The sequence below is a fragment of the Podarcis raffonei genome, chromosome 7 (assembly GCF_027172205.1).
Source record: "Podarcis raffonei isolate rPodRaf1 chromosome 7, rPodRaf1.pri, whole genome shotgun sequence".
Taxonomy (NCBI): domain Eukaryota; kingdom Metazoa; phylum Chordata; class Lepidosauria; order Squamata; family Lacertidae; genus Podarcis; species Podarcis raffonei.
The window spans coordinates 15,876,838-15,894,364 of record NC_070608.1 but is presented as its reverse complement, the minus strand read 5'-3'; the positions used below and the strand labels follow the sequence as shown (position 1 = coordinate 15,894,364).

The following is a 17,527-nucleotide window of genomic DNA, read 5'->3' as shown; positions in this document are numbered from 1 at the left end:
TTTAAAGCCATTTGGGCAGGTGGTCATCACGAGAGGTCACAGCAATGAACTCCCGTAACTTGTGTGTTATTGTAAAGGTGGGATTCCTTTTGTCAGTCCCGAACCTCTCTCTGCCTCATTTCATTAAATGGCCTTCAGCTCCAATAATTTCACAAATAGAAAGGATATTGCCTTTTATTCAATATTCTGCACGCATAATTTTATAAGTCCCCCCCAACCCCCCCCAAAAAACCCCTGATTTCATTAGCTTCTCTTCATAGGGAAAATACTTCTGTACTTTTTCCCCTTTCATTTTTTTTGAGGCGGATGGGACTTAGGACATCTATCTCCAAAAGAGTTCTGCCACTCTTCAGGCGAATACATCCAAAACCTACAACCATTTCTCTTTTGCATCCACCACTGTAGACCAGCCTTGAACAAGCTGTAAGAGAAGCTGCTAAGTTTAGAAAAAGCTAAATTAGACAGCAATTGGCCTTTTACCTTCTGCAGAAAGTAGCTCTGGTAGTTCATGAAGTTATTGGTTTTCACAATGTTTGGGCAGCTTTTGCAACAGAACATCCGGGTGAAGAGCGACTTCATGGCTGGTGGTCCTGTCCACGTGCTCACCATGAAATTCGCAATCTACATAATTAGGGAGCAAGAGAGAAGCTACATTATTAGCAAGACTGCGAGGTTTGATCTGTTGCCCTCTCCCAAACCCCGACTCCACTCTTTCTTACTTTAATTTCCAAAGGACTGAGGGGAAGAGAAAGCTGTAGTAAGTGAACAAAATCCGTAACAGTTTAACAGATACAGTGGTACCTCAGGTTACATACGCTTCAGGTTACAGACTTTGCTAACCCAGAAGTAGTACCTCGGGTTAAGAACTTTGCTTCAGGATGAGAACAGAAATCGTGCTCTGGTGGCACGGTGGCAGCGGGAGGCCCCATTAGCTAAAGTGGTGCTTCAGGTTAAGAACAGTTTCAGGTTAAGAATGGACCTCCAGAATGAATTAAGTTCGTAATCCGAGGTACCATTGTAGAAACTTTAAATCAGCATTTCGCCCCCCCCCCAAAAAAACACCTTTCCTAACTCTGAGTTGCCTCTTAAGGTGCTTTTGTGGAATCACTGCATTGCAGAAGATACTGAAACCTATCTTAGGACCTGGATCCCCAATGTGGTGCCAACAGGGACCACAATGCCCTCAGACAACCCCATAATACCCACCTAGCTACCCTGCCCCTTGTCTTTTTTAAAAAAAATGAAAGGGTTTGACAGAGGGTGATTGGGTAGCTGGGGGAGTTATCTAGGGTTTTTGGGGGGGGCTGCTTTTTCTCTGATGTTTTGGGACATATGCAGGTATTTTGCCTGTTTTTGTGTTTGGGGTGGGGGGAATGGTTTTGAGCAAGACTTTTATTCTTATTCATGAGACTTTCTTAGATTTCTCAATGGGCTCTTAGGCCCAAAAGGGTTGGGAATCCCTGTGCCAGGATATGCAATCAATGGTGTGTAGGGTAAAAGCCATGTTTCTGTGCCCTAGAATACTTACTTATTACTTATTCAAACCTTTATTAGGCATTATACAAATAAAACGATAAAAGAGAAAGAAACATATAAAAGCCTTGAGATATAAACAGAAAGGCAGCAGTTGGCTACATACATATATATATATATACATATAAAATCAGTGGTTTTCCTTGTTAACCTGCTCCTTGGAGGACTGCTACCAAAAACTCGGCTACCCCCGCCGTTACCCTTTGGTCAACGTCGGATAGGCAGAATCCCACACATTCACCTTGTTGGGGCTCCAGACCACCCAGAAGAGGGGACAGCACGCGTTGACGGAGCGTACTGTACAATGGGCACTGAAAGAGAATGTGCTCTACCGTGTCCGGGACATTCATAGAACATCTGCAGAATCTCTTATTTCTAGGGATGTTTTGATATCTTCCCCTGACAAATGCTGAGGGAAAAACATTCAAACGGGCCAGCATAAAAGCCCTACGTTGGGCTGGAATTATTAATTTGGTGACGTAATTGGCTCTGCTATCTAAGATATTTAAATCATAGAATATGGGCGAACAAATTTTGTTTACAGCTGCCATAATATTTTGCCTCTCGACATCCTTTAGTCTAGTTAGGATATTATGGAAAATGTATTGCTCATTAGAATTGTACAGGGGCTCCAGCTCGATGCCTAAAGATTCAATCTTTTTTTCGAGGTACTGATACCATCTTGATTTGTAGGAGTCTTTGAGCAAATCAGCGAGCAGACTTGATGGAGGGCAGCGAAAATGGCAGCGTAACCAGTACTTTATTGAGGTGGACCAGGCCCAATATTCCATTGTGTGTATGCCTATTTCTGCACACATTGTTTCATATTTGATCACAGCTGGGAGTCCAAGAATACGTCTCAGAAAGCTGGAGTGAATCTTTTTTAAATCACTATTATATGCTTGGACCCATAGCGGGATTCCATAGAGTATCTGGGATTGCACTTTTGTTTGGAATATCTGATTGGCCGCAGGAATAAATTGATTGCCTTTCTGATAATAAAAACGGGCAACAGCTGATGAGGTGCACTTTGCCTGTTTTATGGCATTTGTGCAATGATTTGCCCACCCTAAATTGCTCTGGAATAAGATTCCCAGATACCTATAGATTTTCACTTGTTGAATTTCCTGCCCTCTTATTTTCCATTTCTCTAATTTCCAACCATTCGAGAAGACCAAAATTTTTGTCTTCTCGTAATTTATAGAGAGCTTGTTACATTCGCAGTAAAGGATCAGAGAAGATATAAGGCGTTTCAGACCCAAGCTCGTTAATGATAGTAGAACAGCATCGTCTGCGTATAATAATAGAGAAACTGGTTTCTGATTAAGTTTAGGGGCATGTGATTCTATTTTTTGAAGGTGATCTGGCAAATCTGATAAAAATAAATTAAATAGGAAGGGGGCAAGAATACACCCTTGTTTTACCCCTTTCGAGTTTGGGATGTCTGACCCTAGAATACAGCCAATACCATTGTACAGCTGGGGAGAGCAAGGAAAGGTTCCCAGCAGTGAGTAACAGCTGTCAGGCAACTTCTTTGCCATTATCAATCTGGTTAATTCAGGAATGCTGATGAGCTTGCAAGGAATCCCGTGGTTCGAGCACAGTTTGAAAACCAAAATATACTACCTAAAACCAGACAGTCTCTCACCACCACCGCTTCTATAAATTGGAACTATAGTATATGGAAATGGTTTTTACAGGTCATCTGCAACTAATTATCTTCCCACAATCACGATCTGGTTTTAATTGTTTTCCTCCCATTTACATTTCAGACAGTCTCCCCCACCCCAGTTACTAAAGCCACATATTCATTCAGTCTCTGCAGAAGACAGTCATGGAAGTGGCCTGAGCACTACCAGTTTTCTCAATTTACCATGCCAATAACCTCAATGCAGATTTCAAACATGCCTTAGCCGCCCTGGGAGTACGAGACCACCCGAAGAGAAACAGACAATTCTGAACCCTGTCTAGCTTTTAAGATATAGTTGGACAGCTGAAATCAAGTTAACAATCAGTATAATGGGGAAAAGTTTGCCCAGCTCCCCCAATGCACAAGCCTATTTTGCTCTAGCTAGCTTTCTCATCAGTTTCTGATACAATGAACCATGGTATCCTCCTGGACCATCTGTAGGAGATGGGTTTCGAGGGTTCTATAGAGGTTACATCTAATCTCCAGCGATGGTTCCAGAAAGTAGTGTTGGAGCACTGCTTCTCAGCCCCCTTTGAGCTACAAAATGCCACAGAGCACTATACTGTATCCAATGCATTTAACATCTACAAAAAACCATTAGGAGTGGTCATTCAGGGATATTGAGCAAGGTTTCATCAGCATGCTAATGATACCCAGTTCTATTTCTCTACAAGATCTGACTTGGGAATGGCTGAGAAGACCCTGGATGTAGTAGTGAGCTGGATGAGGACTAATGAATTGAGTATGAATCCTGGCAAGATGGAGGCTCTGTGAGACAGTGGATCCGACAACTAAGGAGGCCAGCAGATCGTTAAGCTTGAAGTGAAAATTTCACCACTCCCCTAGATTTCTAAGGCGCCAAAAGAGCTTCAAAGAAAAACCTAACATACACTTTGGCAGTCTTTAAATATGTTAGAACAGCAAACTTCCTTTAGGCCTGAGGATTAATGCAAAAATAAAACTGTTGGTTCAAATGTCTCGTCTCTTGTTCAGCAGTTGTTATGAAATGTTTTTCTAGATTCCTTTTACAGACAAAAACCTATATTGCTTTGTTTTGACATCAGTCACTGAAAAGCACTTGATAAATATTTCCATAAGGCTGGACGCCAGACCAGTTTAGGAGACGTAGTGAAATTTTAACTCTTACTCAGCTGTTAATGTGTGAAAATACAGTGGAACCTCGGGTTACATACGGTTCAGGTTACAGACTCTGTTAACCCAGAAATATTACCTCGGGTTAAGAACTTTGCTTCAGGATGAGAACAGAAATCGCGCAGTGGCGGTGCGGCAGCAGCAGGAGGCCCCATTAGCTAAAGTGGTGCTTCGGGTTAAGAACAGTTTCAGGTTAAGAACAGACCTCCAGAACGAATTAAGTTCTTAACCTGAGGTACCACTATATGTAAAGGAGACTGATAATTGGCAAAACCACTTTAAACTAGAAAAGACACATTAACCAAACTTCATAGAAATTGCACCCATTTAGCCTGCCCACCCCCTTTGACAGTGAACATCAAGCTATACAGGGCTGAAGCCTGACACATCTGCCACTCTATTCAATATGATAATTCAACACCTGGTCAGATCAAGGGGAGGGGGAACAAGGTGGGGTCACACAGTTTCACAAACATGGGGAAGCAATTGCTACACAGGTAAATAAGTATAGGAACTCAAGCCCATGGGAGGAGCTAGAGCGTTTTTTGAATAAGTTAAGTCCTCTTTGCTATAGAGTTTTCAAGTAACCAGGGGCAGAAAACTGTACATGCATTTTTCTCCTATTGTTCAAGTTTAGATTCTCTGTGAGCTGCCCAATTTACATGTAGCAAAAGCTGCTGTGCAGATTTCCAGCAATGACAAACCTAGACAGCATCTAGACAGCATCTTAAAAAGCAGAGACATCACCTTGCCAACAAAGGTTCGTATAGTTAAAGCTATGGTTTTCCCAGTAGTGATGTATGGAAGTGAGAGCTGGACCGTAAAGAAGGCTGATCGCTGAAGAATTGATGCTTTTGAATTATGGTGCTGGAGGAGACTCTTGAGAGTCCTATGGACTGCAAGAAGATCAAACTTATCCATTCTGAAGGAAATCAGCCCTGAGTGCTCACTTGAAGGACAGATCCTGAAGCTGAGGCTCCAATACTTTGGTCACCTCGTGAGAAGAGAAGACTCCCTGGAAAAGACCCTGATGTTGGGAAAGATGGAGGGCACAAGGAGAAGGGGACAACAGAGGATGAGATGGTTGGACAGTGTTCTCGAAGCTACCAGCATGAGTTTGACCAAACTGCGGGAGGCAGAGGAAGACAGGAGTGCCTGGCGTGCTCTGGTCCATGGGGTCACAAAGAGTTGGACACGACTAAACAACAACAACAAAGCCACAAACATAAGTCTGACCAAACTGCGGGAGGCAGTGGAAGATAGGAGTGCCTGGCATGCTCTGCTCCATGGGGTCATGAAGAATCGGACACAACTAAACGACTAAACAACAACAAACAACAACAACAGATTTCCAGAACCTTTGATTGCATCTGACCAAATTATCTCATGAAGTTTGTCTGGCATGGCCCATTCCTACCTTTGCAAGGCAGAAGCATGCCATTATCCTCACTCGGTAGAAGCACTGCTCTTGTTCAAGTATATCAGTCAGCGCAAGGCGTGAAGCTGGAGTAGGGAACTTCTGTAGGGCCAAAATGGATTCTTCCTGTGCAACCACATCTCTCTCGTATCGGAGCTGGTATTGCCACATGAAGTCAGCCTGTTCGAATTCTACCTTCCTCAGTACAGACATATCCGGGTCTATTCTGATCCAGAGTAAGGGGGAATCAGCACTGAAAGAGAGGACCAGATTTTATACCAGCACTTAAAATACAGCAAATGTGTGCAGACATTTTAAAATGGGACTGCTAAAACATGGCACTTTAAAAAGAAATCTGACTCTTGTTTACTTCTTTTTGCACAAAACCAACAGTTCTCGGTTAATACTGTCTGAACAATCATGCAGCTGCTTACAAAATGATAATATCAATCTGAACAAGCTTGATGACAGCTTTGCACTTCATAAATTTCCCAGTGGAAGGGGCTTCAGTGTAGAAACAATGATCAACAGGCATCTCTGAAATTAAATCTTTCCCTGGTTTCCTTGCCTCCACTTCCAATTGCTGCACTTCAAGAACTTGCCCTACATTCCCCTGCATGTTCAGCACTGTCATAAAGAGACTGTGGCTCATATGGACAGTGTAGGAAGAAAGGCAGCATCTCCTAAAAGGGCAGATATGTGAAACTAAGCTTCTGCATTCATAGTGCTGCCAGTATGATTCTGTGTGTCTGGGACAATCCTATATAAGAGCTTCAGGGAAAGCAACAGCCACACTTTACTTTTCTAAATTAACTTACTCCATGGCAGAAAGATCCATGTCAACTTCCTCCCCATTCATCAGAGGAATCTTTTTCTTCTTATTTCTACATTTCAAAAAAAGATGTCTATTAAAATAATTTTCTCTTTTTCTTATTCCGCAAAAATGTATTAAATGATGTTTAAATACAAGCACGTTAACGAGGCCACAAAGTAAATTCTCGATGATGATATTATGAATATCTTCATTTAATCATATGAACTGTCCCCAAATATTTTGCCCTTCCCCATTTCCCCATTGTTTATCCTTTTCCTAAGCTTCATACTTTCTACGCCCTGGAGACAGAAGTCATAATAATGCATCCTGAATACCACTTTTTTGGGGGGGAGGGGGAATAATACTTACCTGTTTATATTTTTCAATCACCAAGGGGAATCTATCACTAGAGTGGTTGAACAGTAGCAGAATGGTGGATTATTACAACACACCTTTATCCCTGAAGGATTCAAGGTCATATTAGTGACTAAGGGTTGTATCCAACTCTGTTGCTTGGATCACAAAGCAGCTTTCCACTCACACACTGAAGCTTCCCCTCCTCTCCTCCACAGACCCCTGCATATCCTGCAAATCTGCTCCGGAGCGTTGGGGGAGCTGCTCTGGAGCAGCCTTTGGGGATACACAGGCAAAGGAAGGAAGTCCCATGCTGGACTGGATACAACTGTCAGATCTTCTTACAAATATGATTCTTGCATTAAAACAGTGCCCACAACAACACTAATGACCCCCAACCTTTTGGCACGATTTTAGAAGCCACGATCCACATGGAAAGGAACCCAAACAGCATTACCTATTTCTGGAGAATGAAACTGGCACTGGGAGGAGCCAGAGGGTGGGTTCTTCCCATAGGGCCTAAGGACCCCTCTGGTGGCTTGTAGGTTGTACAAGTGACAATAAAGTATTTCAATTCAATTTGGGCAGGTGTAGCACAGCAGCAGCTACCATACTGCTCATGTTAACAAGAGGAGTAAGCCAGAGAATACGAAAAACAAGAAAGCAGTAGTTATTTCAGTTGTATGTTTCACAGGGGAAGTCTACAAATAGTCTAAACCCTACCGTCTGCTTTTCGAGTGGCAGGGTATGTCATGTTTAAGGCTGTTTTCTTCTATCTGAAGCGTGTGGTTGAAAGATCCATCCAGCTCTTGCACCGTCACTTTCAAGGGGCCCTTAGGGGGGAAATGTATTGTATTACCAGAACAAATGTTTAAAAAGGCTGACAGTAGCAATGATTTAACCTGAAGGAGCATCTCCACGCCCGTCGTTCAGCCCAGACAGTGGTCCAGCCTCTACAATTCTATGATTCTATGAAAGTAGATTTCTAGTTCTCAAAGAGTATGTTTACCATCTCATTTTAAAATGTATTTCTGTAGTGAACAATAGGAAACAACGAAGTCAAGAGTTCACTGAATACTGTGTCTAAATGCCAGTTGAGTCAAGGCTTACTTTAGATGAACGGCAGATTAAAGTTAAAAGCCTCACTATAATTTACATTGATTCACAATAATCTAATAATAAACATGATGCCCAGCTACAGAAATTACATGCAAATTTCTGTATTTGCCATAGGCAACTATCTTTCTATCAGATATGGTTCAGAGCTCCAAGCAAGTTGCCCACCAAAGGCTGACGGTACAAATATGTACAGTAAAAAGTAAAAGTCACAGAAAATATGTAGCAATTTTGACAATTTTCAGGAAAAAGAGAAAAACAAACTCACCACATATTTCTGTGTCCCAGGAGATGTATAGTCTTGTTTTATTTCTAACTCTAGTACATTTCGTTTTCTATTAAATGCAAAGCTGCCATAAAACTTTACCACACCACTCTGATCTCTATGAGACTGAATAGGATAATAACAGATAGGTTTACAAATACGCAAAAACTAAATTCCTCAAGTTTACAGAATTGCAACAGTACATCCAAAACAAGCACGACGGTCTTGCTTCAATCAGGCTTGTGACGGAAATTCTGATGGACTGTGTCCATAATTTGCAATTTGATGTATAACATAAATGCAGATTTTGAAACTACTGCACAATTCCTTCAATTCCGACCCTAATGGCTAAAAGGAGATTTCAACTTCTGAGCTTTCCCTCCCTTTATGCATTTTGAAACTCATAGCTTGCTGCTCTAGTGCGAAAGCTCTGATTTGCAAGTCTCAGGACTTGTTCCTTATTGGGAGGTGTGCATAGGTGAATGCTGAACTTATACCCCGTGTCAGATACAACGATACACAGCAGGATCCATTCAGAGTCAGGTGAGTCACCACAAACCAGGGATGGGAAGGCATGTGTGGAACTGGTCCTTAGTATCCTCCTCCAGACTTTCACTATAGCCCTAATCTGTGTGTTCAAAATAACACGTAGAAGCCAAGGAAAGGAAGTGGATATGTGCTTGCCTGCTCCACTCCAACTTTCCCACACTGAGCAGAAAGTTGTGAAAGGGACTCATTTCATATAATGTATGAATCGCTTGACTGGTTAAGCACATTTGGCTGAACACACAAGGTTCCCTGCAACCAGGAACCCTGTATTATCAGAGTAAAGGCTTGTAGCACAATCTACACACACAAAAAAAATGCTTACAAGCCCCTTTCAAACCTACGTGCTGAACATGAGAGCGTGTCTGCTCTCCCTTCCCCACCTGAAGCCCTGACACATTCTTGTATTTTGAAGAAATTCCGTGGCGTTTCATTAATTAGGGTTTTATGTATCTTACCAGGACTTTTATTTAAAGCATTTGGTCCAACACAAAAAGAAGAGGGCATTTTAGTAGCAAAAGAGTGATTTTGTGAAAGTCAAATAATGAACATTTGGAAGCAAAAGCTTTGCTTTGATTAGCAAAGCCTTCAATGTATCCTAACTCCTAAAAGGGAATTATGAATCCATACTACTAAACTGCTTATTTGTGTCTGCGTATTTACTAAAAAAGACTCCCTTTTCCAGGGTGCCTCTATCCACCATACAGGGCTTTGTGGAAACTTGGAAACTGACTTCAGGATGCACAATTCTCCTTGTGAAAAAAATCTACTACCAAATATAAAGTATGTGAGAATGAAATCCGCAGTTCTGAATGAGCCCCTATAGAAATACCAGACACTGATTACATTTGTTTCTGTGAACTTCACTCGGTATAAGTCTATTTTGCCTTTATCAAGGTGGACTGAAATATTATTGAAAGCACCAGATCAGTATTGCCAGGCAGCTTTGCAACTGCCAATTGAGTTCTGCATCAGCCAATCTCTCTGCTATTCATTTGGGTGATTTAAACTACTTGTACATAGACCCAAGTCTTTTGGTGCCAGGGTGAAATTTTTGGAATTCACTTCTAAGAATGCACCAGACTGTGGCATTTTCCATATCTGCCTTAAGAATGTTTTTGAAAATCCTCTGGATCCTTGCTGTGTAGCTTGGCTCTGTGGTTTGTCTTTCAGAACAGCGCACACTGGTACGAAATGCTGCATTTCTCCTCCGACAGTAGCATCTTGAAAACTAAACAATCAGCCACAACGAGATGCAATTCAAAAGGGACAACAGCAATTTGAGCTAAATCTTAAACTTCACTATTTGAAACTCTCTAGACAAATTTAGGGCTGCTTCTTAAGGCCCGGTGTATTCATTTAACGGGCCAAAGAACAGCTATTTTTCATCTCCTTTGTTACTAGCCCGGAGCTAGAATGAAAAAGGATACACCCATTGCTTTATTAACGGTTGAATGTCTTTGCCAGAGACATTGGAGATGGATTTCAAAAATCCAGATGTGGAAACCAGCATCTGACTCCACATATGAGACTGGAACTTCTGAGATGAGGCAGTGCTGGCCAGGCTCAAGAGCTTGTTGAAAACCTACGGTGAAATTAGCCTCAGTTAGTAATCAAAACAGGCCCAGTGATCTTACACTTTTAAGAAATATCAGTGACGGTAACATCATAGGTACAGTTCATTGGAAACAAAATCAGATAGGACCCAAGGTGATTCAGACATTACGTTCAAACTGTGCCCTGCTAGATGGGTAGAGGATTTCAAACCACATCTCTACCAAAGGGGATGGTAGCATTTCCTGCAACTATTTTGAAATGAAGACGCGACAGAAAAGATGAGGGGTTTTTTTTGCAAAGAGATGTGGTGCCTTGTTGGTTAAACCCATGTCCCATGTTATACAGCATCCTACTTTCAAAAACAACCAGCCAATGCCTCTGGAAGTTGGAAAGAGGACCCTAAGTTGGTGGCCTCTTTTGATGGGACCAGTGGCCCTCCAGATGTTGTGAGTTCAAAACTCTTAAGCCTTAGCCAGTATGGCTGATGGTCAGGGATTATGAGAGATGCAGTCCAGCAGCATCCAAAGGGTCACAGGATCCTCAGCTCTGTCTTATTGCTTGCATTGTCTTATTGCATTTACTAGCACTGTCTCTATACTGGAAATCACATTTAGCTGTGAAGGTTCATAACTTTGACTATAGTCACTGTTTGTAAGTGGCTTCCTTTACCATATGCAGAAATTAAGCCGCTGAAAGTGTTTACCTAAAATGTTTCCATTGAACAAAACAGTTCTCTGCAGGAAACAGATTGAATCATTTAAGTAAATGGTGAGTACCCTAGTTTTTGTAAGCCGCGGCCTGATTTCCATGACATGTGATCCATGACACAAAGAGGAAACCTCGCTTCCTGGGTGTGGTTATAAATCGGCCCAAACCACACCAATCAATTATACAAACAGCCAACCATGCTGAGAAGTGCCTGTGCAGTCTGAGAAAGTGAGGTTAAGGCAATATGATGCAGCTATAATACTGAAGTGGAGCAGATGCAGGCCTCTTAACACTATCTGACAACTTCATATGTGATGCTCTGACTCAGGGTTCAAATATAACACATAAATACAAATTGTTTAGGGCACCAGAAACAGAATGCTGGCTCTCCCTTAACCATGGTTAGGTAGATAATCAAGGGCAGTCAGTGGGATCACACACTCTATGGAGAAAATTTCCACCTTCCTGCAGTGACATGAAAAACAATGCATTCCTACACATGCCTATACAGAAGTAAGTCTCAGTGAGTCCATTGTGGCTTACTCTCAAGGTTAAGTATGCATGTGATTGAAGCTTAATGGATAGCTCATGACCAATGTCAGCTTTGGTTAAAGGCTAAACCTCTTAACTAGGTTTTGTTAACCATGTTCTTGTTTACAAACCCTGGTTAAGCAAGTCAGAGGTAGCTGCAACATAAAAGATATTCCAAGTTTGTTTTGATGCCATGTGGATGACAGTATACAAGATTTAACACCTGTACGTGTATTTATCTTGGATGACAACACTTTGGTCATTAAAAAAAAATCAATAGAGTTTGTTTTAAAAAAGGAGGGGGAAGAGGTTGCTAACCCATGATTCTCTAGATGTTGCAGGACTACTCCCACAATCATACTGGCTAGGGCTGATGGGAACTGTAGTCCAAAAACCTGGAGTGCCAAATCTTAGTCACCCCTGTTGAAAGCCATTAACTGAAGATGGTGCTGATGTCAGTACAGACATTAATTAGGCAGGGACGGGGAAAGGGGGGGAAGTCTGCTCTAGAAAGAGAGACCATAATTATGGTTGGCATAAAACTTATGTGGCCAAGAAGAAGTTCATGGTCTGTGGGCACCATCCTTTTGTGTATAACGGTAATAAGCTTCATAGTCTGCTTTTAGGGTCACATTTTTTATGGAAGGCACTGAAATGCAAGTATTTTATTTTTTTAAAAGTAATTATAAATAGGAAATTTTAAAAGTGTCCAAACACTTACTTGTAACATGAACTCCATGCTTATTCTGTTTTCTATGAGTCTCATGACTAGGTGGGCTTTGCACTGGAACATAGTGTAGTACTCCCATGATAATGTGTGAGGATGCTTTATAGAAAAATGCAGGTGTGACGCAGGGCTGGAAAATGAAAATCAAGATCATTTCAGAAATATTTAATTTTGCATTTTAAGGGAAAGTCCCACATACAGCAGAAAGCTCAAAAATAAAAATTCAAAGAGTCAGACAGGATTCTCCTAATCCAGCAATTGAAAAGTACTAATTAAAACTCTGATTATATTAAGAACAGGGGCTCAAGAAGTACGCTTACAAATTTTACTCAGTGTTTTTAAAAAAATATTCCCAGGTAAACTGTGGATGTAAAACTAAATCTGGGTAAATTGCAAAATATGAAACATTCAACATCAGCAGTTTACTTCTGGCTGCAACAATCTATGAACAGTTCAGACAGGAGCACAGAAGGGAGGAAAGAGGAGAAATAATGACTATCCTATATTCTCTTTCATTGAGTACTTTAAAAAAGATATGAGCAGACTCTTTCGGCTAAGGAAGACAGCCGTAATTACAATGGGGTGGTATTCAATTAAGTTTACTCAGAGTAGACACAATTAAATTAATGGACCTGTCTTAGTTACATTCATTAGTATCAATGAATCTACTCTGAGTAGCACATGTTACTCCTGAACCTCTCCTTTGAGCCACCAAAAGCAGTCATCTCACTGCTGGACCTCACAGCAGTGACTTTCACCTTAGCCATCACTGGGCACCTCCAAACAGCCTACCCAGCAGTGCTTCAAGCAGAAAACCAGTGGTAAGGAGCCCGTGAAAAGGATCTATAACATATTGGAGAAGAGGTATTTAAGCAGCCTTTTGCTTTCAATTATAGCCTCTTTAATAAAACTATTCTCGGACATTTGAATTAGGCAACTCAAGTTGAACAACTATTCCCTTTCATCTCATATTGCTTATAAATCCATGTTGCCATCCCAATATAACCAGTTTAAGACTTTGGATGTAGTATTTCAGCACCATTTAATGAGCAATAAAGTCACCTCCCTCCATATGGCTACACAGAATGAAGTTCGTCAGCCATATGCTCTAATTTTTTTTAAAAAAAAACCTGCAGTTTGCTCAAAGCTGATGTGCATCAGTCATTAGGACTCTAGTGCTTGTAAAAATAGCAGAATGTGTATTTTAAAGTGATTTTCACACCTGTAGCAAAATAGTTTCCCTTTCCTTGGAAAGGTTTTTACTCTACTTAGCATATATTTTGTTAATATACTTCCATTCTGTAATTCAAACAAGGCAAATGTTTACCAAGGATGTCCTTTATGGGACCATTAGGTAGCTGAGATAATGAAGCCTTTGGCCAAATGTCTCATTACTCACCTGAAGAGTGTGTTCGTGTGTGTGTGTGTGTGTGTGTGTGTGTGTGTGTTCGTGTGTGTATTATTGGCCCTATAAATCTACTAAACATACTTGTCTTTTTCTTTTCCTCCACCAAAGATTGGATGAAGTAAGACTCCACCGGTCTTCAGCTCATACACAACTATTTTGTCCAGTTCCTGAAATGCAAATAATAATAATAATAATATTGCAATGGTGTATTTGGCTACAATGAGAAGACATGGTCTTGTTGAAGCATATTAAAATTATGAGCATATTCAATTTGGTTTCCATCATTTCCTCCCCTTACAAATGTACCCATCACAAACCCTTCCCCTTTTAACTCAACTTCCACTACTTCACATTAAAGATAAGCCGGCACAAACATTATCTGCAAAGAGCAGAATTGCAAACCACTGTGGTTTTTCAAGTGCATTTCAGATAATCCTGGGGTGCCCAAGAGACAGCTTGGCCCCTCTATTAGTTGCCCCTGCAATGTGTGATTGCCAGAGAGCGCTGAATGCATCATAAGACAAACACACACACACACGAACATACACACACACTTTTCTACACAACTCTTGAAAAGATAGGCATTTTGCCTTCCTTTCCATCTGCTGCTTGGTACCTTACTCTCAGTGAACAGGATGAACTGTTACTGAAAAATTGGATAGGTTTTTTTGAGGGGGGGCAGATTTGTAAAAAACACAGTGCAATTTTCCGATGACAACATATGAGGCTGTTTAAAAGGGGAAATGAAGACAGGGTGCAGGGTTAGAAAATTAAATCAAGATCACTTGAAAGCTTTTTATGGCAAAACCCATCACACTACTCAAGGAAAAGAGGCAGATGGTCTGGACTAATTCATAAACCATTCACTTGGCAGAAGGGTGTAGGACCCCCTAAAACAGAGGCCTAATTCTCACTAAGGTAGAAAACCAGTATCTGGGCTGTTCTTTCCTCAGACAGCAAGTCAGGGCTCACATGACTGGATGCTCATCTGCACGGGTGGGGAAAGAACTGCTGGGTCCTACCTGAATGGCTGTTCTGTGTCGCTACAGCAGGGCATCACTGAGGGGGTTTAGTGCCACCCTGTGGCCTGCAAGGGTGGGTAATTACCTTTAACCCGAGGGTGGCATGGTGGGTTGCTAACACACTTCCAGAGAGAGAGAAACCTGTTCTGTTGATGCTTATGTAGCCAACCCAATATAACTTAATGCTTCCTCAAACAGAGGAACAGATTGAGGTTGAATCCTGACAAGACAGAAGTACAGTGGTGCCTCGCAAGACAAAATTAATCCGTCCCGCAGTCTCTTCGTCTTGCGGTTTTTTCGTCTTGCGAAGCACGGCTATTAGCGGCTTAGCGGCTATTAACGGCTTAGTGGCTATTAACGGCTTAGCGGCTTTAAGAAAAAGGAAACAAACTCGCAAGAACTCGCAAGACGTTTCGTCTTGCGAAGCAAGCCCATAGGGAAAATCGTCTTGCGAAGCGACGCAAAAACCGAAAAACCCTTTCGTCTTGCGCTTTTTTCGTTTTGCGAGGCATTCGTCTTGCGGGGCACCACTGTACTGTTTTGGGGGGACAGGAGGCGGGCAGGTGTGGAGGATTCCCTGGTCCTGAATGGGGTAACTGTGCCCCTGAAGGACCAGGTGCGCAGCCTGGGAGTCATTTTGGACTCACAGCAGTCAATGGAGGCACAGGTCAATTCTGTGTCGAGGGCAACTGTCTAGCAGCTCCATCGGGTATGCCAGCTGAGACCCTACCTGCCCGCAGACTGTCTTGCCAGAGTGGTACATGCTCTAGTTATCTGCTGCTTGGACTACTGCAATGCGCTCTACGTGGGGCTACCTTCGAAGGTGACCCAGAAATGACAACTACTCCAGAATGCGGCAGCTAGACTGGTGACTAGGAGTGGCTGCCGAAAACACATAACACCGGTCTTGAAAGATCTACATTGGCTCCCAGTACATTTCCAAGGACAAATCAAAGTGTTGGTGCTGACCTTTAAAGCACTAAATGGCCTCGGCCTGAAGGAGTGGCTCCACCCCCATCATTCTGCCCGGACACTGAGGTCCAGCGCTGAGGGCTTTCTGGCGGTTCCCTTACTGAGAGAAGTGAAGCTACAGGGAAGCAGGCAGAGGGCCTTCTCAGTAGTGGCGCCCACCCTGTGGAATGCCCCCCCCCCATCAGATGTCACAGAAGTAAACAACTATCTGACGTTTAGAAGACATCTGAAGGCAGCCCTGTTTAGGGAAGCTTTTAATGACTGATGTTTTAATGTATTTCTAATCTTTTGTTGGAAGCCGCCCAGAGTGGCCGGGGAAACCCAGCCAGATGGGCAGGGTATAAATAATAAATTATTATTAATAATAATGATGATGATGTCACCCAAAGCAGCTTCACTGGTCAGTTACCCAAATATTTTGCCAAATATTTTGCCAAATATTTCAAGAACTGCACACATAGGTATTGTGTAATCTCCCATTTAATTGTGACAGCTTCACCTTAAAATGTGTCAATGGAAAGGATAGCTCCATTCGTGCATCCCCTTGTGTATCTGTGTAAATGCATAAAGATGCTTTCAAAATCCATTGGGGTTCATTACCTCCTTGATCCAGTGCCGATACTCATTTACACCAAAGGTTTTCTTCATCCAGAGGCCATAAATATAGCCAGAGATTCCCTTCAACACCCACTCATCTGACCTGTAAGTAAAGAAGCAACGCGAGAAAAATCTCTCTTAATTTACAGAATCAGGACTCCATGCTGAATGCACTCCTAGTGAAAATACTTTAAAAGCTAACAACTCTAACCATCTAAGTAAATAAAGGACTAATGAACCAAGAACAGATGTATATATCCTGGCAGTGAAAGAAAGCTTTAAGTGTAATTAAAATCTAGGCAACTACATCTTTTGGTATTTTTATTTAAAATATTCTCTATCATACAGAAACTTAAAAATCTATGTGAGTAAATAGACATTAAGAGCTTGTAGGTTATCTTGCAAATTTAAGAAACCCCAAATGTGCTATGATTGCTGTAATAGCTATAGAATTTATCTGCATTTATGCTTTATAATGATTCTCATACTCATAGCCAAAATTCGACGTGGGAGTTATCTATTTTAAGATGTACTCACCAAGACATTCTAGATATGAAACAGCCAAAAAACTGCTGGGCCAGAGCCTGAGCCAAACATCTCCTGGTCAGCGGGGTCTCATCTATTATCATTGCACTGTGCAAAAGGTTTGTGCTAAATGAAAAACACAAACAAGCATATGCACAACGGTGACAAACAAAATCTTCAGGAGAAACAAAACCCTCCACCTCAGTTTAATCAAGTAAACATGAACAAATCATGGCAAAATTTTAACAAGAGAAGTATAAAACAGCTTTCTTAAGTCTTATACGGGTCAGCTTCACATGCAACATGAAGCCAAACAATCACTAAGTGTGAACCAACAGGTGTGTGTACTCAAGAGTAAAAGTCACAGCTGCATCCCTCCTTTGCCACATGCACTTTGGACCATGGTTGCAAAATTAAAATTGGGAACATGTTAAAACACCCTATGTTTCTAAAACTGGCTGTTAGTGGCACCCGCCTTGTGGAACGCCCTCCCACCAGATGTCAAAGAGAAAACTTTTAGAAAACATCTGAAGGCAGTCCTGTTCAGGGAAGCTTTTAATGTTTAATAGGCTATTGTATTTTAATATTCTGTT

At 41.7% G+C, this 17,527-nt stretch overlaps 1 protein-coding gene across 1 annotated transcript in view; it reads right to left on the bottom strand.

Moving 5' to 3' along the window:
• TAF2 (TATA-box binding protein associated factor 2) overlaps positions 1-17,527 on the bottom strand; it is a 59,641-nt gene that overhangs the window by 25,599 nt on the left and 16,515 nt on the right. The window contains exons 8-17 of the mRNA XM_053395380.1: positions 16,947-17,060; positions 16,413-16,512; positions 13,900-13,985; positions 12,405-12,540; positions 10,318-10,472; positions 8,345-8,459; positions 7,684-7,793; positions 6,611-6,676; positions 5,793-6,045; positions 481-621 (exon numbers count right to left, since the gene is read on the bottom strand). Coding sequence (XP_053251355.1) covers positions 481-621; positions 5,793-6,045; positions 6,611-6,676; positions 7,684-7,793; positions 8,345-8,459; positions 10,318-10,472; positions 12,405-12,540; positions 13,900-13,985; positions 16,413-16,512; positions 16,947-17,060 — 1,276 coding nt within the window. The remainder of the gene's footprint in view (positions 1-480; positions 622-5,792; positions 6,046-6,610; positions 6,677-7,683; positions 7,794-8,344; positions 8,460-10,317; positions 10,473-12,404; positions 12,541-13,899; positions 13,986-16,412; positions 16,513-16,946; positions 17,061-17,527) is intronic.